Source organism: Zingiber officinale, chromosome 2B (assembly GCF_018446385.1).
Source record: "Zingiber officinale cultivar Zhangliang chromosome 2B, Zo_v1.1, whole genome shotgun sequence".
NCBI lineage: Eukaryota > Viridiplantae > Streptophyta > Magnoliopsida > Zingiberales > Zingiberaceae > Zingiber > Zingiber officinale.
This window is the reverse complement of record NC_055989.1, coordinates 99,582,681-99,605,913: the sequence shown is the minus strand read 5'-3', so window position 1 is coordinate 99,605,913 and position 23,233 is coordinate 99,582,681. Positions and strand designations below refer to the sequence as shown.

General features: G+C 34.1%; 1 protein-coding gene across 1 annotated transcript; it reads left to right on the top strand.

Annotated features, from left to right (window-relative positions):
- The first annotated feature begins 17,584 nt into the window (after positions 1-17,584).
- Positions 17,585-22,106, top strand: LOC122046496 (protein KINESIN LIGHT CHAIN-RELATED 1-like). Its single transcript, XM_042607217.1, has 3 exons — positions 17,585-17,816; positions 18,550-20,622; positions 21,673-22,106. The coding sequence occupies exons 1-3, from the start codon at positions 17,749-17,751 to the stop codon at positions 21,884-21,886; spliced, it is 2,355 nt and encodes a 784-aa protein (XP_042463151.1). The 5' UTR covers positions 17,585-17,748; the 3' UTR covers positions 21,887-22,106.
- The last annotated feature ends 1,127 nt before the right edge of the window (positions 22,107-23,233 follow it).

Here is a 23,233-nt window from a genome sequence, read left to right as displayed (position 1 = left end):
GCTAGTCATCTAGTCCTAACTAGACTTCTCTCTTTCCCAAACATCAAGTCCTGTTTGGATCAAGCCTTGGTCATATTGTCAAACATCGAAACTCTAGAGGTCGATTGCACCAACATATACCACTTAAAAGCATGGAGGTAAAATGCGGAATGGGATCCTCTGGACCACCTTTCCTGATCCGCTCTTGGACCAGGAAAGATAGATTGGTGGGAGGCAATGACACCCACATGTTAAACAGGCGAGGACTATTACCTCCTGCCAATATAAATACTGGACCAAGAAATGATCCAGTATTTATAGATTAAAGGATCTCTTCCCACGAAATGCACATGCCTTTCTATCATCTTATCCTCGAGTTTTTAAAGTCCCGATGCATCAATGTATGAGGAAATGTCAAACCCCTGTCTCATGCTTATGATTAGATAGGAGTGCAACAATTCGCCCCCGCGGGCATAGTGAAGAAAATGAGGGTTAGTTAATTTAGTCTGTGTATTTGTTTTATTTTCGATTATGTCAATAAAATTTTATTTTTAAAATTTATAAGTTAAAGTGTAGTATTAAATATCAAATCATTTTTTAATTAATTTTTTTTTTTGAATGGACATGAAGTTCACGATAAAGTCCATAGGATATTATTTCTCTTATGCCGCATACTCTGTACACATTAAAAAAAATTAATTTAAATTTTGTTTATGCTTAATATTATAATCCAATCTTAAAACCTCGAAGGTAAAATTTTATTGATATAATTAAAAATTTAAAAAAAAAAATTGCTCACTATCTGCGCTGGTAGGATGGAACTAACCGAAAATGACACTTGGAATGGAAGTCGAGGTAATAGGTAGCAGTATGTTGGGATTGAAGAATATTTATATATCTATTTACTTTAGGTTTAAGTCCTCATCTCTTTGTTTTTGGACTCCACCTAAAATGTCTCATATTAATGGAGATATCATATATCCTTTTAAATCCATGATCTTTTCCATATCTTTCCAATGCGGGACTTTGAGTGAATTCCTAATAATCCTCCCCTCAAACGAAGGATCACCATTACTCTCATTGTCCGAGTTTCCCTATGAGCATTCAGTCACTCTTGACCTACTTCATGCCTCTCGCTAACATACAATCATCTTGACCTGCCCCCGGTCTTCCCCGTAAATATTCGGTCACCTTGACATGCTCCGGGCCTTCTCGTAAGCATCCGATCATCCTTACTTGCTCCAAGCCTCTCCGCGAGCATCCGGTCATCCTGACCTGCTTTGGGCTGTCCCATAAGCATTCGTATCAGGTCACCCTTGACTTATTTTGGACCTTTTCGCGAGTATCCAGTCACCTTGACTTACTCCAGACCTTCCCCGAGAGCATCGGGTCACCCTGACCTGCTCTAAGCCTCCCTGCAAACATCCAGATCTGGTCACTCTTGACCTACCTCGAGTCTCCCCGTGAGAATATGATCATCCTAACATATTCTGGGCCTTTCCAGTAAGCATTTGATTATCTTGACCTGCTCCGGGCCTCCCCACAAGTATCCTGTCACCTTGACTTACTCTAGACCTTCCCGTGTTTTTCAATTTCTTTTCTCCTAGTGTCTTCATCATGCCTTCATGTACCAACAAGTTATATGTCATAATCCGAAGTTTTTGATTCCGTCAAATTTTATCATATCAAATTTCGCAGAAGTCATCCCCGACATGTTGAAAAAATTCGTCAAAATCTCGCTTTGATACTAATTGTTATGACTGAAGGATATTCACATATCTCCATAATAACATGATATTATCTATTTTGAACCTAAGTTCTCATAACTTTACTCTTTGTAGCAAAAGACGAATATGCTCGTCCCCAGCGCCTCCGCCAGCCCGTCCCAAGGCTAACACGGAGGAGGTAAATCATGGGCGGTTACTAGCCTTTGAAATAGTAACTAGCACATAAGGGAGGTATTTATCTCGACTTTGTTGAGATTCGAACCCAAAACCTCATTGTGGCAACACCTCATGTGCTAACCACCAGACCCATCCGAGGAGACTCTTATAATTTTACTCTTAGATTCTATCCAAAAAAAAAACTTTATGCCAATGAAAATAACATATATTTTTTTAAACGTATGATATTTTTCATGTCTTTCTAATTTAGGAATCCTCAATACAGTGAGAGAAGTAGCTATAGTTGTAGAAGCTTAAGGGGAGACTTTCTAGTTCTACTCCTGATACCTGACATGTATATTGAGGAGAGGCTAGAGATTAGAGAATATCAAGACATTGCTCTGTGGAGATTTTGACGGCATGGATAATTTTGAGGAACCAATCAACATGAAATTCGAGAAGATTTAGATAGATCTGGATTAAATTTGCATGGTAGATGGCCATCAAATTAAACTAGCCTAACAGATCTATCCTCCCAATTCCTTGGGTTCTAGCAGCACTAAGACGACATCCATTTGATGCTAGCCCAACATATCTTGATCTTACTATTGTATGAATATTTTGGCCTATATGGTTGTTTATCTTTATATTTGATTTCATGCATTTATCTTCGCCTTATAATTCTAATTGTATTTGATTTTCTAGCCCGGTGGGCCCCATGGCCTTTTCATAATATTGAGAGGGAATAAATTAAGGGTAAATTTTTAATATTTATCAGAATTCAATCCATATTAAATTCTATAAACCTGTTGTATGATAATTAATTTAGTTATGCCTTGAGACATACAGTCTACTAATAGATAAACCCAATTAGTGTTGGGAAGACTAATTCAATTCCATAAAATTTTTCCGCTAACTATCATATTAAATGAAAAAGTACTTACGACAATTTATAGATGGAAAAAATAATTAATTAGGTTGGGTAACGTCGAGTCTAGGGTGATCGGTCTGGTCCTACGGAAGTTTTCCACTGACCACTAGAGTAAATCGGGAAGTGCTGGTAGCGGACAATCCAAGAACTCAATATTCTTTAATTGCGTATCTCATTTGGAGGAAAAATTCAATAAATTTATCATAATTGGGACTTGAACTATAGATACTTAGATGATAACTTAAATATCCTATCGCTATATCGTAGCCTAAGGACAACAATCTACGGATAGAGGACCTTCAGTTCACTACTCATCATGATTTGATATTTAAATCATTTTGATCCAATTGAGATACTTTAGCCCATGAAAAACTGTAAAGGAGGTGATGAAAAACCCTTTGTTTTAAGAGAAGAAGACTCAATCATGAAGGAATTTGGCTCGTGAGATCCACTATGATTCGTCGTAATCGTCTGCTAGACAAGCAAAAATAACTAACCATAAGCCATCAATCACAAGCAATTTTTATTTTTTTTTATTATTAAATTCTTGAAAAATAATTGTTCGATCTACAATGGTATCAGAGTATTCTCAAATAAGCATATTCGAATTCAAGGGAAAAAAGATAACATCACTTATATGCAAATTTTTTTCTTTTGCATGCGATTGACAGTCAGTGAAAATATCACTTAAATATATTTTTCATCGCAAGTACCGTGAATAAAAATAAAAGCATGAACAATAATGCACTAATTTTTTAAAAAAATATATTGCATGAACAGTCATATGTTTACCGATATAAAGAGTTTATTTTATATCTTAAAGGGACTCATGTGAAAACAGAGCATTCCGTGCCCTACTTTGCTTACATATATGGTACTTTAGTGGTCTACGCACCGTGAATCTCAAACCGCGCTCACATGCGCCAGGGTATGTACGAATTACGGTTTAACTAAAAAGGAAAAAGAATAGGATGGCGGTGATTGTGTCGGAAACACTCACCATTGATGAGATTCAATTGGCGCGTACATCGCATGTGTGAGCGCGTAAAGGTGAAGGGTCGCGGTTCAGATTATTTTTCTTAATTTTTAGTATTTTCAAATAATTTTCTAAATTATTTAAGTATTTTAAATTGAATTTCCTTTGTGAAAATTCAATTTAAATAAGGGAAAAAAATTTCGGAGTTTAAAAAATTTGTGCAAAAATTTTTCTGTCTATTGATTGCTTATGTCCTCTTAGGATATTAGTTTTATATTTATTTTAAATTGAATTGAACCGATTTATTATCCATTTGTTGATTTTATATTAATTCTATTGATTTCAATTTCAGATGGTATGGATCATATACATTATGATTTATCGTGATGTGAGACGAAATGAGCTAAGGGAGATTATGTAGGAGATAGTGTATGACTCTGCTTATAGAGTCGAGACATATTAGGAGACTCAATAGCTTATTTGGGAAACTCGTGCAGTAGGATTTTCCTATCCTAGATAATTACCAAATTTGGGCCTTAGTTCGATCATTGTCGAAACATCTCAACAAAGTAGGACATTGCATATGGAGGCACTACGAGGGGCGTGTCACATTTATGGATTTGATCATAAAGCTACTTCGTCATAATACCATGTTGTACCATCTCCTCGAGAGGATTCCGATGAGTTTGAGGAGGATTTAGAAGAAAATCCGAATGAGGATTCTATAGAAAGTTCCAATGCCAGCTTGCTTGAGTTCAGTTCTCCTGCTGAGCCTAGAGAGATAAGCATTATGTTATTGTTGGTTGGTCCTAGGAAGATCGTACCAGTTCCACTGTACAAAAATTTTATACAAGTGTCGAACCTTTCCTAGCAACCTATTGTGTTTTTTAAAAATTAAATTCGGAATCGCAAACGGAACTTAACATTATTGATTCCAAATTTAACTTATCTGTTCTTAATGGTTTAGACTTGGATCGCAAACGATGCTTAACATTATTGATCCAAATCCACCTATGTTATAAATTCAATTAAATATTAATTTCGGAAATCGGTTCCCAGGTCAAACATGGCGAGACACTTGGCCTTCTTGGGTATGGGAACATCCACCACTGCCTCGACAAAACCTCTTAACGAAATTCAATATTTAATTTCCTTATATAACTCTAGGTTTAACCAAAAGGAACAATCGAATCATAAGATCGAAAAAACAAAGAAACACAAACTCGAAACAAATCCGAATATCTAGAATCTCTAGCCTCTTGTATTTGGAATTCATACAAAGAACTAGTATGATGCGGAAAATAATTACTAGTTATACCTTTCTTTGTATGCAACGACCTCTTGATCTTCTACCGTATTCCTCTTCTTATCTCGGACGTTGTGTGGGCAACAATCTACCGAGATGAGAATCCACCAAGCCTCCTTCTTCCTTCTTCCATGTTTCGGCCAAGCTAATTTCTCCAAGAGAAAGCAAGTCCCGGCCACCACCACCAAGCTCCAAGGGATGCTAGAAACAAAGTCTCATTTTTTTCCTTCTTCTCCAAGCAAGATCCGACCACCTTCCAAGCTCCAAGAGATGATGAGGTTCGGCCAAGGAGAAGAAAGAAAAAGGAGATGAGAGAATAAGAGGGTCGACCACCACCAAGGAGAAGAGGGAGGAGAAAATAGAAGAGAGTGTTGGAGCAATCTAGTGACCCTAGGTTTTGATGTTTGGGCAAAGGTTTAAGTTAGGTTTATTGTTGTATTTGATATGCAGTGTGAGTGTGCAGGATACAGGTACAACAAGGAAGTCCAAGTGTGATCTTGGCAAAGGTGTAAGTCCAAGCATGTAGTCTTGGCAACGTAAGTCCAAGTGTAACTTGGCAATGGATGAAGTCTCGGAGGCGCGACCTCTTGGCAAAGGAAGACCCGACAACAATGACAAGGCCGATGGAAGCTCCAGAAGGCAAGACGTGAAGGATGGGGAGGCATCCGAGGGACGCAAGGCTGATGGAGGAGGCTAGAAGGCTAGGTCTAGGTTGGTCGGGCAGGGACGAGTGTTGAGAGATTGTACTCGGAGTAAAATATAAGAATTAGGGGTTACTGTAGCGTTACTGTAGCAGTACTGTAGCGTTACTGTAGCAGTACTGTAGCAGTCGACTGCATGTTTTAGCAGTCGACTGGTGCAGTCGACTGGCAGCGAACAGAATGTGTGAAATCGAGCCGTTGAGGTGGGCAGTCGACTGCATGTTTTAGCAGTCGACTGGTAGGCGGGGTTTTCAACCCGCGGGCTATAAAACCAAAGCTTGGGAGCTTGGTTTGAGTTGACGAAATTAGACTTGGTTAAGGTCTAATTAGTAGTCTACAAGTGCTCAAGAGTTTTCCTTGTGTCCAAGAGGTCTTGGTGAGTTTGTGGTGAGGTTTCTCCACCCACAAGGAGTTTGAGCTAGCCGGAGGTCTTCCGGGGAGTAATCCACCGACGGATAGGGATCGTCCACCTTACGGACACGCCGTGGAGTAGGAGCTTTATCTCCGAACTACGTAAATGATCGTGTAGCTTGGTTTGCATTCTTTCTTGTCTTGTATTTTGTTTAGCTTGTTTATTTTTGTATTATTCCGCTGCGCAAGCTAACAACGTAGGAAGCGAACGATTTGGGTGAGCCGCTATTCACCCCCCTCTAGCGGACGTCAAGGTCCCAACAGAGAGTTCACCTTGTGAAGGCACCCCCTCCCTCTCTTTTATAATCCTTGGTCTTGACAAATAAGGAAAGTTTTAATAAAAACTTCCTTAATTCTCTTGCCAATGAAAAGGAAAATTTAATTAAAATTCCTTTTATTTATTCATGTGGTCGACCCCTACAATTCTTCCAAGCAAGGAAAGTTTTAATCACAAAAATTAAAACTTCCTAATTTGTTTCCGGAATTTTTTTTAAAAAATTTCTTTATTAATTTTCCCTTCATGGTTGGTTATAAAAGGAAACTTTTATAAATTAAAACATCTCTTATTAAAACATATGGGTGATTTCCAAACAGGAAAGTTTTCTCTAAAATTAAAAATCTTCATCTCAATCTACAAATAAGGAAAGATATTAAATCTTTTCTTAATCTTTTGTAGAAACTTATAAAAGAAAAAATTTATAATTTTAAAACTCTCTTTTAAATCATGAACATGGTTACAAAAAAGGAAAGTTTTATAAAAAATTAAAATCTTCCTTTTAACTACAAATAAGGAAAGATATCAAACCTTTCACTTAATCTTTTGTAGAAAACTATAAAAGAAAAGATTTAAATTTTAAACTCTCTTTTAAAATCATGCTTCCACATAAGAAAAGATTTTAAAATAAAAATCCTTTTAATTTGCTTAGGGCCGACCACACCATGCTTGGGCTCTAAGCATTGGTCGACCACCTACTTGGCTCAACCTTTTGGTCTTGGCCGGCCTTAGCTTGGGCTTCAAGCTAACTTAGCTGGGCACCTAAGGGTGGATAGGAAGGTGGATATAATTCTCTATATACAAGAGGCTACGATAGGGACCGAGAGGAGGAATTGGTTTTGGTCTCCTGATGAAATTAAGCTTCCCGTGTTCGCCCCGAACACCCAACTTAATTTCATCAATAATAATTCATACCACTAAAGAATTATTATTGAACTACCGCATCAATCCCAAATTACATTTTGGGCTCCTTATTATGAGTGTGTTAGTCTCCCTGTGTTTAAGATGTCGAATGTCCACTAATTAAATAAGTTACTGACAACTCTCTTTAATTAATATCTTAGTCCAAGAGTAGTACCACTCAACCTTATCGTTATATCAGACTAAGTCCACCTGCAGGGTTTAACATGTCAACATTTATGAGCTCCTCTTGGGGACATTATCAACCTAGATTACTAGGACACAGTTTTCTTCTATAATCAACAACACACACTATAAGTAATATCATTTTCCAACTTATTGGGCCTATTGATTTATCGAGCTAAATCTCACCCTCTTATAAGTCAAAGAAATAAATGTTAAATATATGTACTTGTTATTAAATTAGGATTAAGAGCACACACTTCCATAATAACTAAGGTCTTGTTCTTTTATTAAGTCAGCATAAAAAAAACTTACCTTAAATAGTCATGCTCAATACACTCAGAGTGTACTAGTGTAATTTTATAGTTAAGATAAACTAATACCAAATTACACCACGACTATATATTCCAATGATTTGTTCCTTTCTATTTTAGTCGTGAGCTACTGTTTATAATTTATAAAGAACCGATAACATGATCTTCTGTGTGTGACACCACACATCATGTTATCTACAATATAAATTAATTGAACAACTACACTTAGCATATAAATGTAGACATTTGACCAATGTGATTCTTATTTCTAAATAAATGTTTATACAAAAAACTAGGCTTTTAATATACACTCTAACAGTTATTTACTACTACACTAGTGTCAGTGCTAGTAGGAGTAGTAATGACCTATCTATTTTCTTAGAGTTGTTTATATCTTTGTGTTTATTTTCATTAGTTTTAAATTTCATACTTTATTGTCTTTTGAATGACTTGGAATATGGTTTAATAGCATGTTTATTATAAATGATTTGTTCATTTATTATAAATTTGATAGATTGTGTGTAATATGATTGAACAATGTTGGTTGGATTTGACCATACGAATGATGAGTGAAAATAAGGTTATCACTTGACTTTGTAAACCAAATCAAATTAATATTGAATTAATTGTGAATTACATATGTATATATAGATTATGGATTACACTGAATAGCTAAGCAATGTGTCTGTTTATGTTAGATTATGACTTCTAATAATATCATAGCTCAACTAAATAGAGGAGAAAAATTAAATAAGGATAACTACAAAGTATGACACCTCACGATGTGATATGTACTTGAGGAATAGGAAGTTCTCTTGGCTGTCAATCATGTTATAGAAGAATCTGCTTATGGACCTACAACACAACACATACATGATTTTGATGTCTATAAGACATAAAAGAAGAATAACTCTACTACCAAGGGATCTTGATCAGTTCTATAGATGATGACTTGATTTGTGAGTATGAGTAGTTATCAACGGCTCATGCTGTCTAGGTTGTCCTTAGAGAGAAATACAGTATAGTGAGCCTGAGCAAACTTCGACAGCTGACTATTAAGTTTGACAGCTACAAGAAGCACCACAATATCACCATGGCTAAACACTTAAGGGAAATGAAAAATATGACTCGGGAACTAAAGATTATTGGTCATGAGTTGACTAATGAAGAATAGGTTCAGGTAATAACCCATTTTCTTCCTGAATCTTAGGAGACAATGAAACATAACCTTTCCAAAGTGAAAGTATCAAAACTTTCACTGATATTTCATGCCATATTGAACTAGAGGAGAAGAGAATAAAATTCACAAGGATTTCTAGGTAGGCTTTTATAGTTGAAGGTTCTGTTAGATCCAAGAGTAAGAAATGGTTCAAGAAAAAAAAAAAGGAAGCTAGTACTACTGATGCTGCTAGGTTGGGCCCAAACAAGAAGAAATTCAAAAGGAAAAAGTATAAACAGAAACCTAAAATCAAGCTAACTTGCTATAACTATGGTAAGAAGAGCCACTTTGCTCGAGAATGTACCGAGTTGAAAAAGGTATCCATGTTTATCTTCTAGTCATGAGCATCATGTTACTAGTACGGTGGTGTTAACTGATTATTATCTTTTATGAACTATAGATTCGAGAGCAATAAACCATGTAGAAAATAATATAAAAATTAAAGTCAAAGGAGTTGTCACTTGCAAACTCAACATATATGGTGGACATACATTATTTATGCATAATGTCCTATATGCTCCTAAAATTCAATAGAATTTAGTTTCTATTTTATATCTTCTTGAATTGGAATATTGTATAAACTACTTCTATAGTAGATGTGTGGAACTTTTTATTATCTCTATGTTAATAGGATATGATTTTTAATTAATGATTTTTTTATTTTTGATGTAGAACTGAATACTAATTATAGAATGAATGATTGTTTTTTAAATATTACTTTTACTAGTGATGATAATATTAATGTTCATGTTTGACATGCTAGATTAGGATATATCAGATAAGAACAGATGAATAGCTAAAGAGGGATTGTTAGGCACTTATGCTAAGATTAACTTATCTATGTGTGAGTATTGTCTTGTTGGAAAAACAACTAAGATAGCATTTGGTAAGTCTATTTGATGTGGGAACGGGGATGATGTGGGAATAGAAGAGTAATTTTAGTCTTCTTATTATTTTTGTCAAGTTTGGTATTTAGGGTTTTTTTTGATAATTTATGTCTTTTATATTTTGAGTTCATTTATGATATTTTAGATTTTTAGTATGTTCAAATTTTCCTTTCCGTTAGGATTTCTTTCTTTTCTTTATGTCTTAGAGTTTAAAGTCTATATAAACTGATGAAGTAGCAATTTTGAGAGATGGATATAGACGGTTTGCTCGGTTTATGGAGAAGATAGAGGTGATGTTGAGAACTACGAATAGAGAAAATCTGGCTCAACACAATAGCTATCACCGAGTAACCTCGGATGTGAAGAACGTTGATGAGGAGGACACAAAAGGTAGGGGCGATGAAGACGATGAATCCAATGATAAAGACCAAGAGGAGCAACATATTAGGATTTTTCTAAGGCTTGATCTAAGCCCCCAGGGCGTAGCGCAGACGATTGACGTATGGTATCTCTGGCGTAATGGCCAAGAGTCGATTCTCAGGAATTGATGACCTGGGATTTACCCTGTCATGCACCTATGGCCCGTATACCTGTATGAGCCTCCCTCCATATACGTAGGGTCGGCACTAGGGGGCACTAAGGTAGCGGATCTATCTTTTTTTTTTAAGGCTTGATCTAACCCGCAACGACGATGTGGGGGAGGACATCAACTTAGAGGACAAGATCAAAATATTCGATTATCTAATTTATGACAAAGACAAGACCGAGTAAACTAGCGAGCTAGTATATAATTAGGTACTTTACGATTATGAAATAGAAGAAGCTGTCCCTGAAATTAGTGGCAACGCCAAGAAATGGTGTGGGGATGGGTGGTCATTGAATCTGAAACATTCTGGTATGTCATTTTAGAAGTCAAGTGCCAAAAATTTCAGTTCAATAGTTAGCAAAAAAAAGCCTCTCCCGAATTCTTTATTAAGAAATTTTCATGCAAGTCTCCAGTGTATCATAATTGTAGAATTTATGCAACTAATGGAAGAATGCTCTGTTTTGTGATCGCAACAAACTCGAATGGTATCTACGAAGAGGTTTGGCAACTGCTGTCTGCAGGCCCATCTTAAGATATAGGTCATAATAACCTATGCCTAGGATCCGATTTATTTGGGCCAATTAGTATTAATTTTTTTTTTAAAATAGATTTACTAATTAAAACTTAATTCATGATCAATCTCATATTCTCACTTGTTCTCTCAACTCTCGAGTCTCATCCTCTGTATTTTTTTTGTCTCTCGTCATCTCATCAATGATTCTCTCAATCGCAGAAGTGAGAAGATGTCCTTCACCTTCCTTGATTGCTAGATAATATTTCTTTCGATCTTTTCTTCTTTCTCAAAATATTTTTTATTGTTCTGTATAAATAATAAATTATGGATGAAATAGACTCAAATATCCCTGCTGGAAAAATAGATTATTAACAATTCTATGATTTTTTCCCATTTTTTTTCTTTTTCGAATTTTGTTGCAAGCAAATTACTACCATCATAAACCGATTTATGCACTTAAAAAAATCATAAAAAATGATTTATATATTTTTAATACTCTTTAATTGCACTTATCTAATTTATTATATACTTGTTAAGTATAATTTATCATAAACTACTTAAATTAATCGATTCCAATCGATCAAAGTTAATATCTTGTATTTTTTTTATTATATTTGTACAGTAATAATCAAGTTTGAAATATTATCAAATTAAAATTATACGGCATAAATAATGTTTTATTGTTAATTTAATTCTACTTAATTTTATTTTGAAAAAAATAGTAGGGACTTATATTTCCTTTTTTTTATTATTTTAATATAAATATGTCAATGAAAAAAATATGATTCTCGATATATAAAACATATTAAAAAAGAAAAATAGAAGAATTTATTAAATTTCAACAAGGTGCATTTGATAGATTTATTATTAATAATCAAAATCAAAACTCAGAAAATAATACAATTGAAAATTTAGATGAAAAACTAATTAAATTTCTATTGGAAGATAATACTTTAGGACAAAAGAAATTTATCAAGAACTTTCTAATGATAACAAATCAAATTCATCGAATATTAATATTAACGAAGAAAATAATTATAATTTAGAAGAAGAAGAAAGACAACAAAGATCATGAAGATAATTTTTTAAATAATATTGATGAAATTATTATTTAAAATATATTTTATCTAGCACAATGGAAAATATAAATAAAAAATTAATATATTTATTTGTTGAAAAGGGTCCCATTAGAGAAATCAATATTTCTTTTTCAAATGATGAAAATTCTAGATATTTTTCTATAATTCATTACATTTGAAAATTGCCAAATGGAGAAAAACACGATAGAAATGTTAGTATTATCCCTAGTACCAATTATGAGATGATTGTAAATGACTCCTTTTGTATCATATTTCATTATTAATAAAGGCAAAGTTGGTTATTATATTTACTTCAATTCAGTGCCGAATGAATAAATATAATAATGTCCTAAAGTAGGAGGTTCTAATCTACAACATATCAATTGGTTAAATTGATAGTGAGATACTGTAGATATACATAGAACACTACTCTTAACTATTCCTAGTCAAGCATTGATATGCAAGGACAATATTAATACGTTGATACTAGCATATAGGTCAACGGATGACTTAATCTCACAAGTCATGAATACGAGATATCAGGTTGACACATGAGTATATATTAGAGAATATATATTGAATGACCTGCCATAAGAATGTTTCATAGATCGTTATATGAGTGTCATAAACATTCTCATGTGACTATTAGCATGAATAGTCCTTAGACCTGAAGTCACTACGGTTCCCTACATAAGGAGTTGTATGCTTTGGTATCGACAAACGTCACCCGTAACAGGGTCGACCATAAAGTCGATCACTGGGTATGCAATAAATTATACGGAGGGATGTGGGTGATGTAGATGGGATATATCCCTTCTATATGACGGAAGTGATATCTATGGGCCCCTTGATTAGTATGACACAAGAATGCATGGTCATGCTTAAATAAGTCAATATGCGATATTGAGCTTATTTAATTGAGTGTGTCTACTTAGAGATCAAGAAACATAAAGATTAATAAGAGGATGACATGATCTATGCCTCATTGATCAATCTAGATATCGAGGATAAAAGGATTGAGTCATACAAGATAATAGTCACGGAAAGGTTAAGTCGGATCTCAACATTCTCGTCACTTGGGTAGCAATGATGCCTTGCTAGATGTCACTCATTGCTTATGTATTTAAACGTTGATTTGAATACATTGCCAACGTTACAAGAACCTATTGGGTCACACACAAAGAACAAGTCAATGGAGATGGATTCATATGATGAATCATTGGATTAAGTCTAATTCAAATTGGACTCGTTGAGTAAGACTTAATTAAATCCAACTATTGGATTGAGTCTAATTCAAATTAGACTCATTGAATCAATTGGATTGATGATTAATGAGTTGAACTCATTATATGATTTCATGAATTAATTGATGATTAATGAATTAGACTCATTATATGATTTCATTTCATTATCTGATTTCATGAATATGATTTCATGAATTTGAATTCATGAAGAAAGAGGAGTGCACAACTTGAATTATTCATGCATTGGATGCATTGGATGAAGAGTGAACAATTTGAATTGCTCATGCATTGCATGCATTGGATGCATTGAATTTATTGGATGAAGAGTGAACCATTTGAATGACTCATGCATAGGATGCATTAGATTCATTAGATGAAGACAAATATTAATGTCAATCATGGCAATTGACATTAAGGCATGAGGCAATTTCATGAATCTATAAAAGGGTTTTTTGGATTCATTTTCATGATGAGTTTTTGGTGTTCTTGCTCTTCTTCCTCCTCCTCTCTTCCACTTGGCCGAAACCTCCAAAAAGGGTTGCTAGCACAACCTTTGGTTGTTTCATTCGCCACTTTGTGAGTTTGTGAGACAAACATTACTTGTTCGTGTGGATACCATAGAGGCGCGACCACTTGATCGTGCTAAGATCCGCATCTAAAGAAACGTTGCTGTCGGGATTGCGAAGGGCACGCAACAAAGATATAACTTTCTCATGTAGAATAATTCGTACTTAGTATATGGTTTCCTTTCGCATGAATCTATTGGAAAGGAACTAGATGTTTTCCGCTGCGCTTTTGCATGTTTAGCGCCCTAGTTCCTTACAAGAAAATGGTTAATATTTTCAAAAGAATTAGATAAAGTATTTTATTTTTGTTGTAAATTATTTAGTCAAAAATTAATTACAATTCAATTAGCAAGCGAAGGTGTCGAGATTGGAAAAATCTTAGTGTCAAACTTAAAAGTCATAAAACAACAGTGAATATATTATAAATATGAATATTTGGTTTGATATTAAAATGAGATTGTTTAAAAATAAAATGATTGATCAAAATTTACAAGAAAAAATAAATAAGGAAAAAGAACATTGGAAGAATGTACTAATAAGAATTATTGCTATAGTTAAAAATCTTACAAAAATTAATTTGACATTTTGTGGTACAAATGAGAAAATCTATCAAGATAACAATGAAAATTTTTTAGGTTTAATTAAAATGATTGCAGAATTTGATCCTATAATACAATAACACCTTAAAGTATTCAAAATGATAAAATTCATAATCATTATCTTGGTCATAATATACAAAATGAGTTAATAAATATATTCGGAAAAGAAATAAATAATATTATAATTAAAAAAATAAAAGAAACAAAATGTTTTTTTAGTTATACTGGATTGTACTCCTAAGTCATCAAGAATAAATGTCTCTTATATTAAGATGTATAGATATTTCAATAAGTCCAATTAAAATAGAAGAATCTTTTATAGAATTTTTAAAAGTAGATAATACATTAGGACTTTTTGATACGCTTATTAATGTAATAAAGAAAATTGGACGGGATGTAAATGACATAAGAGGACAATGATATGATAATGAGGCTAATATGAAAGGTAAACAACAAGACATACAAAAGAGATCGTTAGATATAAATTCCAGAGCTTTTTTTACACCATGTGGTTGTCATAGTCTTAATTTACTACTACATGATATGACTAATTCTTGTCCTAGTCCTATAACATTTGTTCTGTTTCTAATTTAACTCTTAAATCATTATCACAAACACGTTGGGAAAGTCATCTTGAAAGCGTTAAAGCAAGAAAATATCAAGCTCCATATATAAGAGAAGCTTTATATAAACTTGCAGCAACTAGTGATAATCCTAAAACAAAAAGTGAAGTCAATTCTTTAGCAACATATGATTTTGAAAATTTTGAATTTTTATTAGGTATGATTATTTGGTATGATATATTATTTTCAGTTAATACTGTTAGTAAATTTTTACAATATAAAGATATGAATATTGTTATTGCATTAGATCAGTTAAAAGGTCTTGTTTCTTTTTTAATGATTATAGAGAAAATAAATTAATATTTGCTGTTATTTCTGCTAAAGAGATTGCAAATAAAATAAACATAGAATCAAAATTTCATGAAAAACGTGTAATTAGAAGAAATAAACGATTTGATGAGAATAAAATTAATGAGGTTAAATTTTCAACTGAAGAATCTTTTAAAATTAATTGCTTTAATTATATTATTGACCCTACTATTTCTTCACTCCAAAATAGATTTAAACAATTTAAAATATATAAAGATAATTTTAATTTTTTATATGATGTAAAAAAGTTAAAATTGCTTATTGATGGTGAGTTTTTAAAAATAAAATATTTAAATCTTAAAATCTTTTTAACACATTGCATCTTATATGATATTAATGGTTTAGATTTATTTTTAGAATTAAAAGTTTTAAAAGAAATAATAAATCTAGAATTAAAAACTGCACTTGAGGTATTTGACCTTATAAACAAAATTAAATTCTTTCCCAATGCATAGATATCTTATAGAATATTATTAACTATACCTATTAGTGTCACTTGTAGAAGGAAGTTTTCAAAATTAAAATTAATAAAGTCTTATTTATGTTCAATAATGTTTTAAGAAAGATTAAATAATCTAATAATTTTATCAATGGAAAAAATATTATTAAAATTTGAATATAAAAATTTAATTAATAATTTTATATTTCAAAAAGCTAAAAAACTAAATTTTATATAAAAATCTATTTTTAAATTAATATTTTATTTAAAAAAATAAAATCTTGTGTTGTCAGTCTCAAGTCTGAATAAAAAATGATGAGAAATTTTTTTTATTTTTTTTTAAAAGTTATTAAAAAAAAAAAAATTTGCCTTTCATGGAACCTTGAGATGATCGCTGTCTATTATTATAGAATCAATCCTTATTTTATGTGCTATTCTCCAGTACGAGGATGAATTTTTTCAACATTGAGGAAAATGATGTGAGAATGGGAGATTAATTTTATTTTTTTATTATTGGTCAAGTTAGGTTTTTAGGGTATTTTAATCTTTTACATATAGCTTTTGATTATTTAAATACCTGTTTAGTTATTTGAGGGGATTTTTTTTATCAATAAGAATTTACGATCACATCGTTTCTTCTTGAATGTCGAGTTTAGTTGCGTATCTCCTAGTATTCTATAGAATAACTAGGATTTAGAAGATCACTTTGAATATTTATGTGTGAATTAACGAAATCAATAGTTATCCGCTGTATCAGTTGGTAATACTTCATCCGCGGAGCACCAACTTTATATGATCAAACATGTCCAAGGTGCTAACACAAAACAATTTTATTATGGCATTGTTTCTGTTATTGCGCAGAGACTTTCCATTGTCCCCCGTGCAAGCAAAGTTTTGATTGGAACCTCCGGCCAATTTGTTTTGCGTAAGAAGAAGATAAAAGTGAATCTCCACAAGTGCATCTGATTCTGTTGCCGTTGTAACTGTGCCATCTCTAAGCAATGGTGTAACAAAATAGCCGCTTCTGTTTTTTTTCAAGATTATATCTCAGTTTGAATGGATTAATGAATGAATTTTTTTTTATGATTGATTTAAGAACTCTGTATCGATAGGTCGTAGGTTGTTTGTTGTGAATATTTTATAATTTATTCTGATAATCGATAAATTTTTTTTATAAATTGGACACCTAAAATTCACTTATTGCTATTATTAGCAAGGCAGACATGCTCAGTTGCCGTTAACGATGAGTTTTATATTTATGTTTTTTTTATGTAAGTTTTTATTATCATTCCATTCTCTTATTCTCAAATTTATTAAGATGATTATCTCACTTTTATAAAAAAAATTTATTAATCATTAAAATAAATTAAAATTTATTTTAAAATTTAATATGGATCATTTGAACCGTTGCGTGATTGATCGGGACACATCTCTTCCCAAAAAAAAGCATTCTTTACTATTTTTAAAAAGAAATTTTTCAACGGCTCATTTAATACAAAACTTATTTTTAGACTACATCTTCTTCCGCAGCGTCCGCCACCCATCCATCAATCGATCTCAAGCTTCTAATTTTGTCCGCTCAACGCACCCAGGAAACAGGACCAATCGCATCCGTCCATTTCACGGCAATGGGGGGTATGCATCCAACGGCCGTTCGTGTTCTGAGGTCGTTGGGAATGGGCGGGCGGAGAGGCATCGCCATCTTCCAACCGTTCCTTTTCCTCGCTCCTCTCCAAATCCCTCCCGCTCGCACCTAATCCTCCTCGCAGTGCCGATTGCCGCAACAACCTCTTCCTCCCCTCCCGCCTCCGGGCTCTTCTTCTCTATGTGCTCAATTGCAGATCATTCCTTTACTGCATGCAGTGATGCTTCGGATGGCGCCGGGATTTTAGGGTATGAGATTTGCTATCCTATTGTTTAATTTAATTTGCTTCGCTTTTTGGATTTCTGGTAGAATGCGGAGGAAGATTGAATTGTTGAAAATAGTATTGGCGATTCTTCAGATTTAATTGTTGGATTATATGTGTGTATATATTGTTTCTTTATCTGGTTTCGGCTTGAGTTGTTCTATGGAGCTAGAAATCTTTATCTTCAAAGCCGAGTTTTTTCTTCTTTTTTTTTTTTTCCCTTCATAATCTGGAAATTTCCTTCTCGGAGACAATCCTTCCTATTGCCCGTCTTTTATTCAGTCATTTAGATTAACTTTTTTTTTTCTTTTTTCCTTTTTTTTTTTTTTTTCTTTTTCGAGATGACTTCTATATAACAATGAAAGGCCGAGAGGTTCTTTGGCATATAGAACAGTCTCTCAAGTAGAACAGTCTTCTAGGCTGTGATCATTTCCGTTCATCATTAGATCGCTTATATCAATCATTACACGGTTCTAAAATCTCGTTTAATATATATTCAAGAATACTGCAAATTTTGTTTGTTCTTTATGGTTTTTGATTTGGAATTAACGATAATGAAATACTCTCTTCGAGTGACTCCTTGGTTCGAATATATGTTCGGAAATCAAATAATTTGCACAATCCTCTTCAAAAATTATTTGTCCATCCCCGCTAGTTGTTCGCCTTGGAACATCCTCCTTTAATTCGGTTCAACCTGCCATTTTCTGTTACCTTGCCAGGAGTTCTGAGGGTCAAGTTGGTTTAAATGAAATGCCACGCAACATGATTTCTTCTGATGCCAAAGAAAATTTATCCACACCAATGTCATCGAGGACTCAAAGCATGAACAGTTCTGTGACTGAGGCTATGGAATTTCAAACTGATAGTTTAAAGGAGCCATCAATTGAGAAGTTATATGACAATGTATGCGAGTTGGAAAGCTCTTATGACGGATCAGTGTCACGGCAGAGCTATGGCTCAGATAGTGAGGAGTCAAGGATTGACTCAGAATTGTGTCATCTTGTAGGTGGCCATGCTATTAAAGCCATTGAAGAGGAAGAAGATAGAAATGCAGCCAAAGTAGTAAACCAAAGGAAGAATGGGGCGACTGAAAGGAAAAATGGTGCGACTGAAAAGAAACTTGAGACCAATCCTAAATCCCTGCCTTCCAATATATCTTCTGGATCCTCAAAGAAGCTGAAAAGACCTCCTCAGTTTCGACACAACCCTGATAAATGTCTAACATCCTCCACAAAGGAAAAAATATCACCACGCCACGATGATAAAACTGTGGCCAAAATTGGTTTAAAAACATTACAGAAGGATAATAAATCTGCAGCAAAGAATGGCTTAAGAATATCACCACAGAAGGATGTTAAAACTGTGGCAAAGAGTGGTTATGTAGTCAGGCATATGGAAAAACAGAATAAGCATTTTACAAGAGAGGCAAATTCAGATAATGGGTCTGATGATCTATCTGAAGGAGGGCTGGATAACCCTGACCTTGGGCCTTTCCTTCTTAAGCATGCCAAAGATTTGATTGCTTCAAACAATTCAAAAAGAGCTCTGAAATATGCTCTTCGAGCAGCCAAGTCGTTTGAGAAATGTACTGGTGGGAAACCAAGCTTAGACTTGGTCATAAGCTTGCATGTTGTAGCAGCAATCTATTGCAACATGGGACAGTTCGCTGAGGCTGTTCCTGTTCTTCAGAAATCTCTGGAGATCCCAGTTCCTGAAGAAAGCCAAGAGCATGCTCTTGCCAAATTTTCTGGTTATATGCAGCTGGGTGACACTTATGCTATGTTGGGGCTCCTAGAGAGTTCAATATATTGCTACCAGCAAGGATTAGAAATTCAGAGGCAGGCCTTGGGTGATTTGGATCCCCGATTTGGTGAAACTTGTCGTTACTTAGCTGAAGCTCATGTTCAAGCACTGCAATTTGAAGAGGCTGAGAGGTTGTGCCAGAAGGCTCTTGATGTCCATAAAGCGAATGGGGAAACCACATCTGTTGAAGAGGCAGCAGATAGGAGACTCATGGGTCTCATTTGTGATACCAAGGGGGACCATGAAGCAGCTTTGGAGCATTTAGTCTTGGCTAGCATGGGTTTGGTGTCTAATGGTCAGGAAACTGAAGTGGCTTCAGTAGATATTAGCATAGGTGACATCTACCTCTCATTGGCACGATATGATGAAGCTGTGCTATCGTACAGGAAAGCACTCACTGCATTCAAGGCATCCAAAGGAGAGAACCATCCCGCTGTTGCTTCAGTCTTGGTACATCTTGCTGATTTGTATAATAGGATAGGAAAGTTCAGGGAATCAAAATGCTACTGTGAAAATGCTCTTCGAATATATAATAAACCAATTGCTGGAACATCATCAGAGGAAATTGCTACTGGATTGACGAATGTCTCATCTATATTTGAGTCAATGAATGAACCTGAAGAGGCACTGAAGTTACTACAGAAAGCTGTGAAGATGTATAACAATTCTCCGGGTCAACAGAGCACCATTGCTGGAATTGAAGCACAGATGGGGGTTCTGCACTACATTATAGGAAACTATGACGAGTCTTACCTTTCATTGGAGAATGCCATCACCAAGTTACGAGCATGTGGAGAGAAGAAGTCTGCTTTCTTTGGAATTGTTTTGAACCAGATGGGGCTTTCTTGCATTCGGAGGTTGGCCATTAGTGAAGCTGCGAAATCGTTTGAGGAAGCCAGAAGCATTCTTGAACAAGAGTGCGGTCCTTATCATCCAGACACATTAGGAGTATACAGCAATCTAGCAGGTGCTTATGATGCTATGGGAAGGTATGCATTCATTAATGACTGTCATTTGTCCCTTTTCTATCGATGGCTTGTTTTCATAACACAACTGAGATTCAATTGCACCCCCAACCTAGGAAAAGCAAAGCTGCTTTGCTAGTTTTGGAGTATTACAATATCATCGAATCAGCATGATACTACACATGTTCTCTAGTTTATATCATAAAGCTTTCTGTATTGTCGAACATGCACATTTCCATATTAGCTCCTTGCACTTTAATTAAATGCATAATAATTTTCTGCCTCACTAATTTCCTTCTTTCACTTTTCACCAATAATCTGCCCTCTCTATGGTTACTGCAACCAGAAACTCTGGTAAAAGGAGGATAATGTCAGCATGATTTCTACTAAATACCCCAAAAGGAATAATTAGGTGTTAATTATATAATATGTATTGTTAAGGTGGGTCAACAACTGCCTAGCATAATTAGAGAATGAGAAAATAGACTTCTACCAGCCTAATAAAGCAATTTTTCATTTTTGCTTGGTTGCCCTAACTGAATATATCGACTGAATATCATCTCTTAGAGTCTCTTCCCTTTTACTTCTTTATGTTTTTTCACCCTTTTCTTTCCTTGCTTGCTTTACTGTGGGATGTTAGCAGATGGTAATTAAAGATAAGTTTTAAATGAAAGCCTGTAATTGGAAAGATGAACTCTTTAAGATAAACGGCAGCCCGGTGCACAAAGCTCCGCTAATACGGGATCCCGATGAAGGATCTCTTTATATACAGTTATTTTATTATTTATTTATTTAGCAAAAGGCTACTTTCGAGATCCAAATTCGTGATCTCTAAATCACCCAACAACAATTTTATATTTAAAGATGAATGAAGAGATCAACTTATGAAATTTAAAATACGGAGAGGTATTTGAGTTGAAACCATTTTTTTTTTCAGCAAAAGGGGGATGAGAAAAGGCCCAAGCTAATCCTTTACTACATTTTGTCTTTTCATTATAGCCAGCAATAGCAACATTCCTATTTTGTTAAAGTAGCCTATGGTCAAAGGGTGTGTTTGCTCAAACATGGTTGCAGGTATGATGAAGCCATTGAGATTCTCGAGTATGTTGTTGGGTTGAGGGAGGAAAAGCTTGGAACGGCCAGCCCAGATGTAAAGGATGAGAAGAGGAGGTTGGCTGAACTGCTGAAGGAGAATGGGCGAGTGAGGAACATGAAACCAAGGTCCTTGGAAACTCTGTTTGACAAGAATGCTCTTGGTACAAAGAAAAAGGTTTTTGCTGGAGTATGAAACAACATATTGAAGTCCCATCAGAATTCATGTAATGTGCACTTGTTACATTGTTGGTATACCTAATGCTTGAAGAAATCAAAGCTAAATACATACAATATTTTGTTATAAATTTGTACTTATAGAGGGTGTAAAGCTCCTTGTCAATTGTTGAGAGGAAACAGTGGAACTCCATGTGTCCTTATGAAGAGTCTTAATTTGGATTTGAATACTTCCATTATTTCAATTAAAGCAAGTCATGATAGAAATAAACCCATATCCTGACTATAAGAAATAGAGGAAAGGGATAACCGGAATGATCTCCAACAGTGAAAGATTTTTGTTCGTAATGAATTCATTTATTGATTGATTGATGTATTGTTAAAAGGTTACTCCAAGATATGCCTAGTTAATAATTGTAAAAACTAATTCTAATAACTACCTCTATAAATTATAACTTTTTTTTAAAAAAAAATACTAATTAAATGACTCATTTTAGAGGTAACAAAGTATGATAAGTTCAAGTTAAACGAGTAATTTGAATAATTATATTTTGGTATGGTGTTAAGTCACTCCCTTCTTTAAGTAAATGATTGGCAGTTACTTCCTTTTAGATGATGCCAATCATAGTAAATATCATGATTTCTAGATTTTTTATTAATACATGATTTTTTTTAATGGCAATCTAATTGAATTTTATAGTAAGATTTTCAAATCGTAGGTTTGGATCATGAGTCTAAGCTATTGTTGAGTGATTTTCCAAGTATCATTTGCGTGGACATAGAAAGGATTACAATTCACGACATTAAGTCCTATGTTTTTTGTTTGTTCGTTTTTTTTTTTCCCCTCAATTTCATGGTACTCACAAAAAGGTATGACTCTTTTATCATTACCAGAGTTGAAAAGTATGTCACTTCATTCAAAGAGTTATGTTCCTATTCTATGGCCAAGACTCTATGTGGGTATAATTGAATGTTATATGACCATTAACATGATAATTGAAACAATAAATGTAAAGGTTAGAAGTTTTTTTTTTTTTTATTTACATGGGACCTGTGTATTCATCTCTATTCATTGGATTACAAATCCAAAATGAGTCAAGTTAGGGGGTTTATTAATTATAGGGACGCTCTATTAGTCGGAAGTCTAATAGTCAAATGTCTGATGGTTGTAAAGTAGGAGCTTTCACAAATTGCTCGATCTCTTCAACCTTCTTGCATGACTCTTGGATGCCTCCAGAGCTTGAGCTTGGTTAAGTTAGTTATCACATCGTAAAGTTGTAGAATGAAGCAAGGGTTGATTCAAATAGGGAGAAATATTCTCTTATGTGATGGTCATGTGGGATGCCTAAGGTTAACGTATGATTTT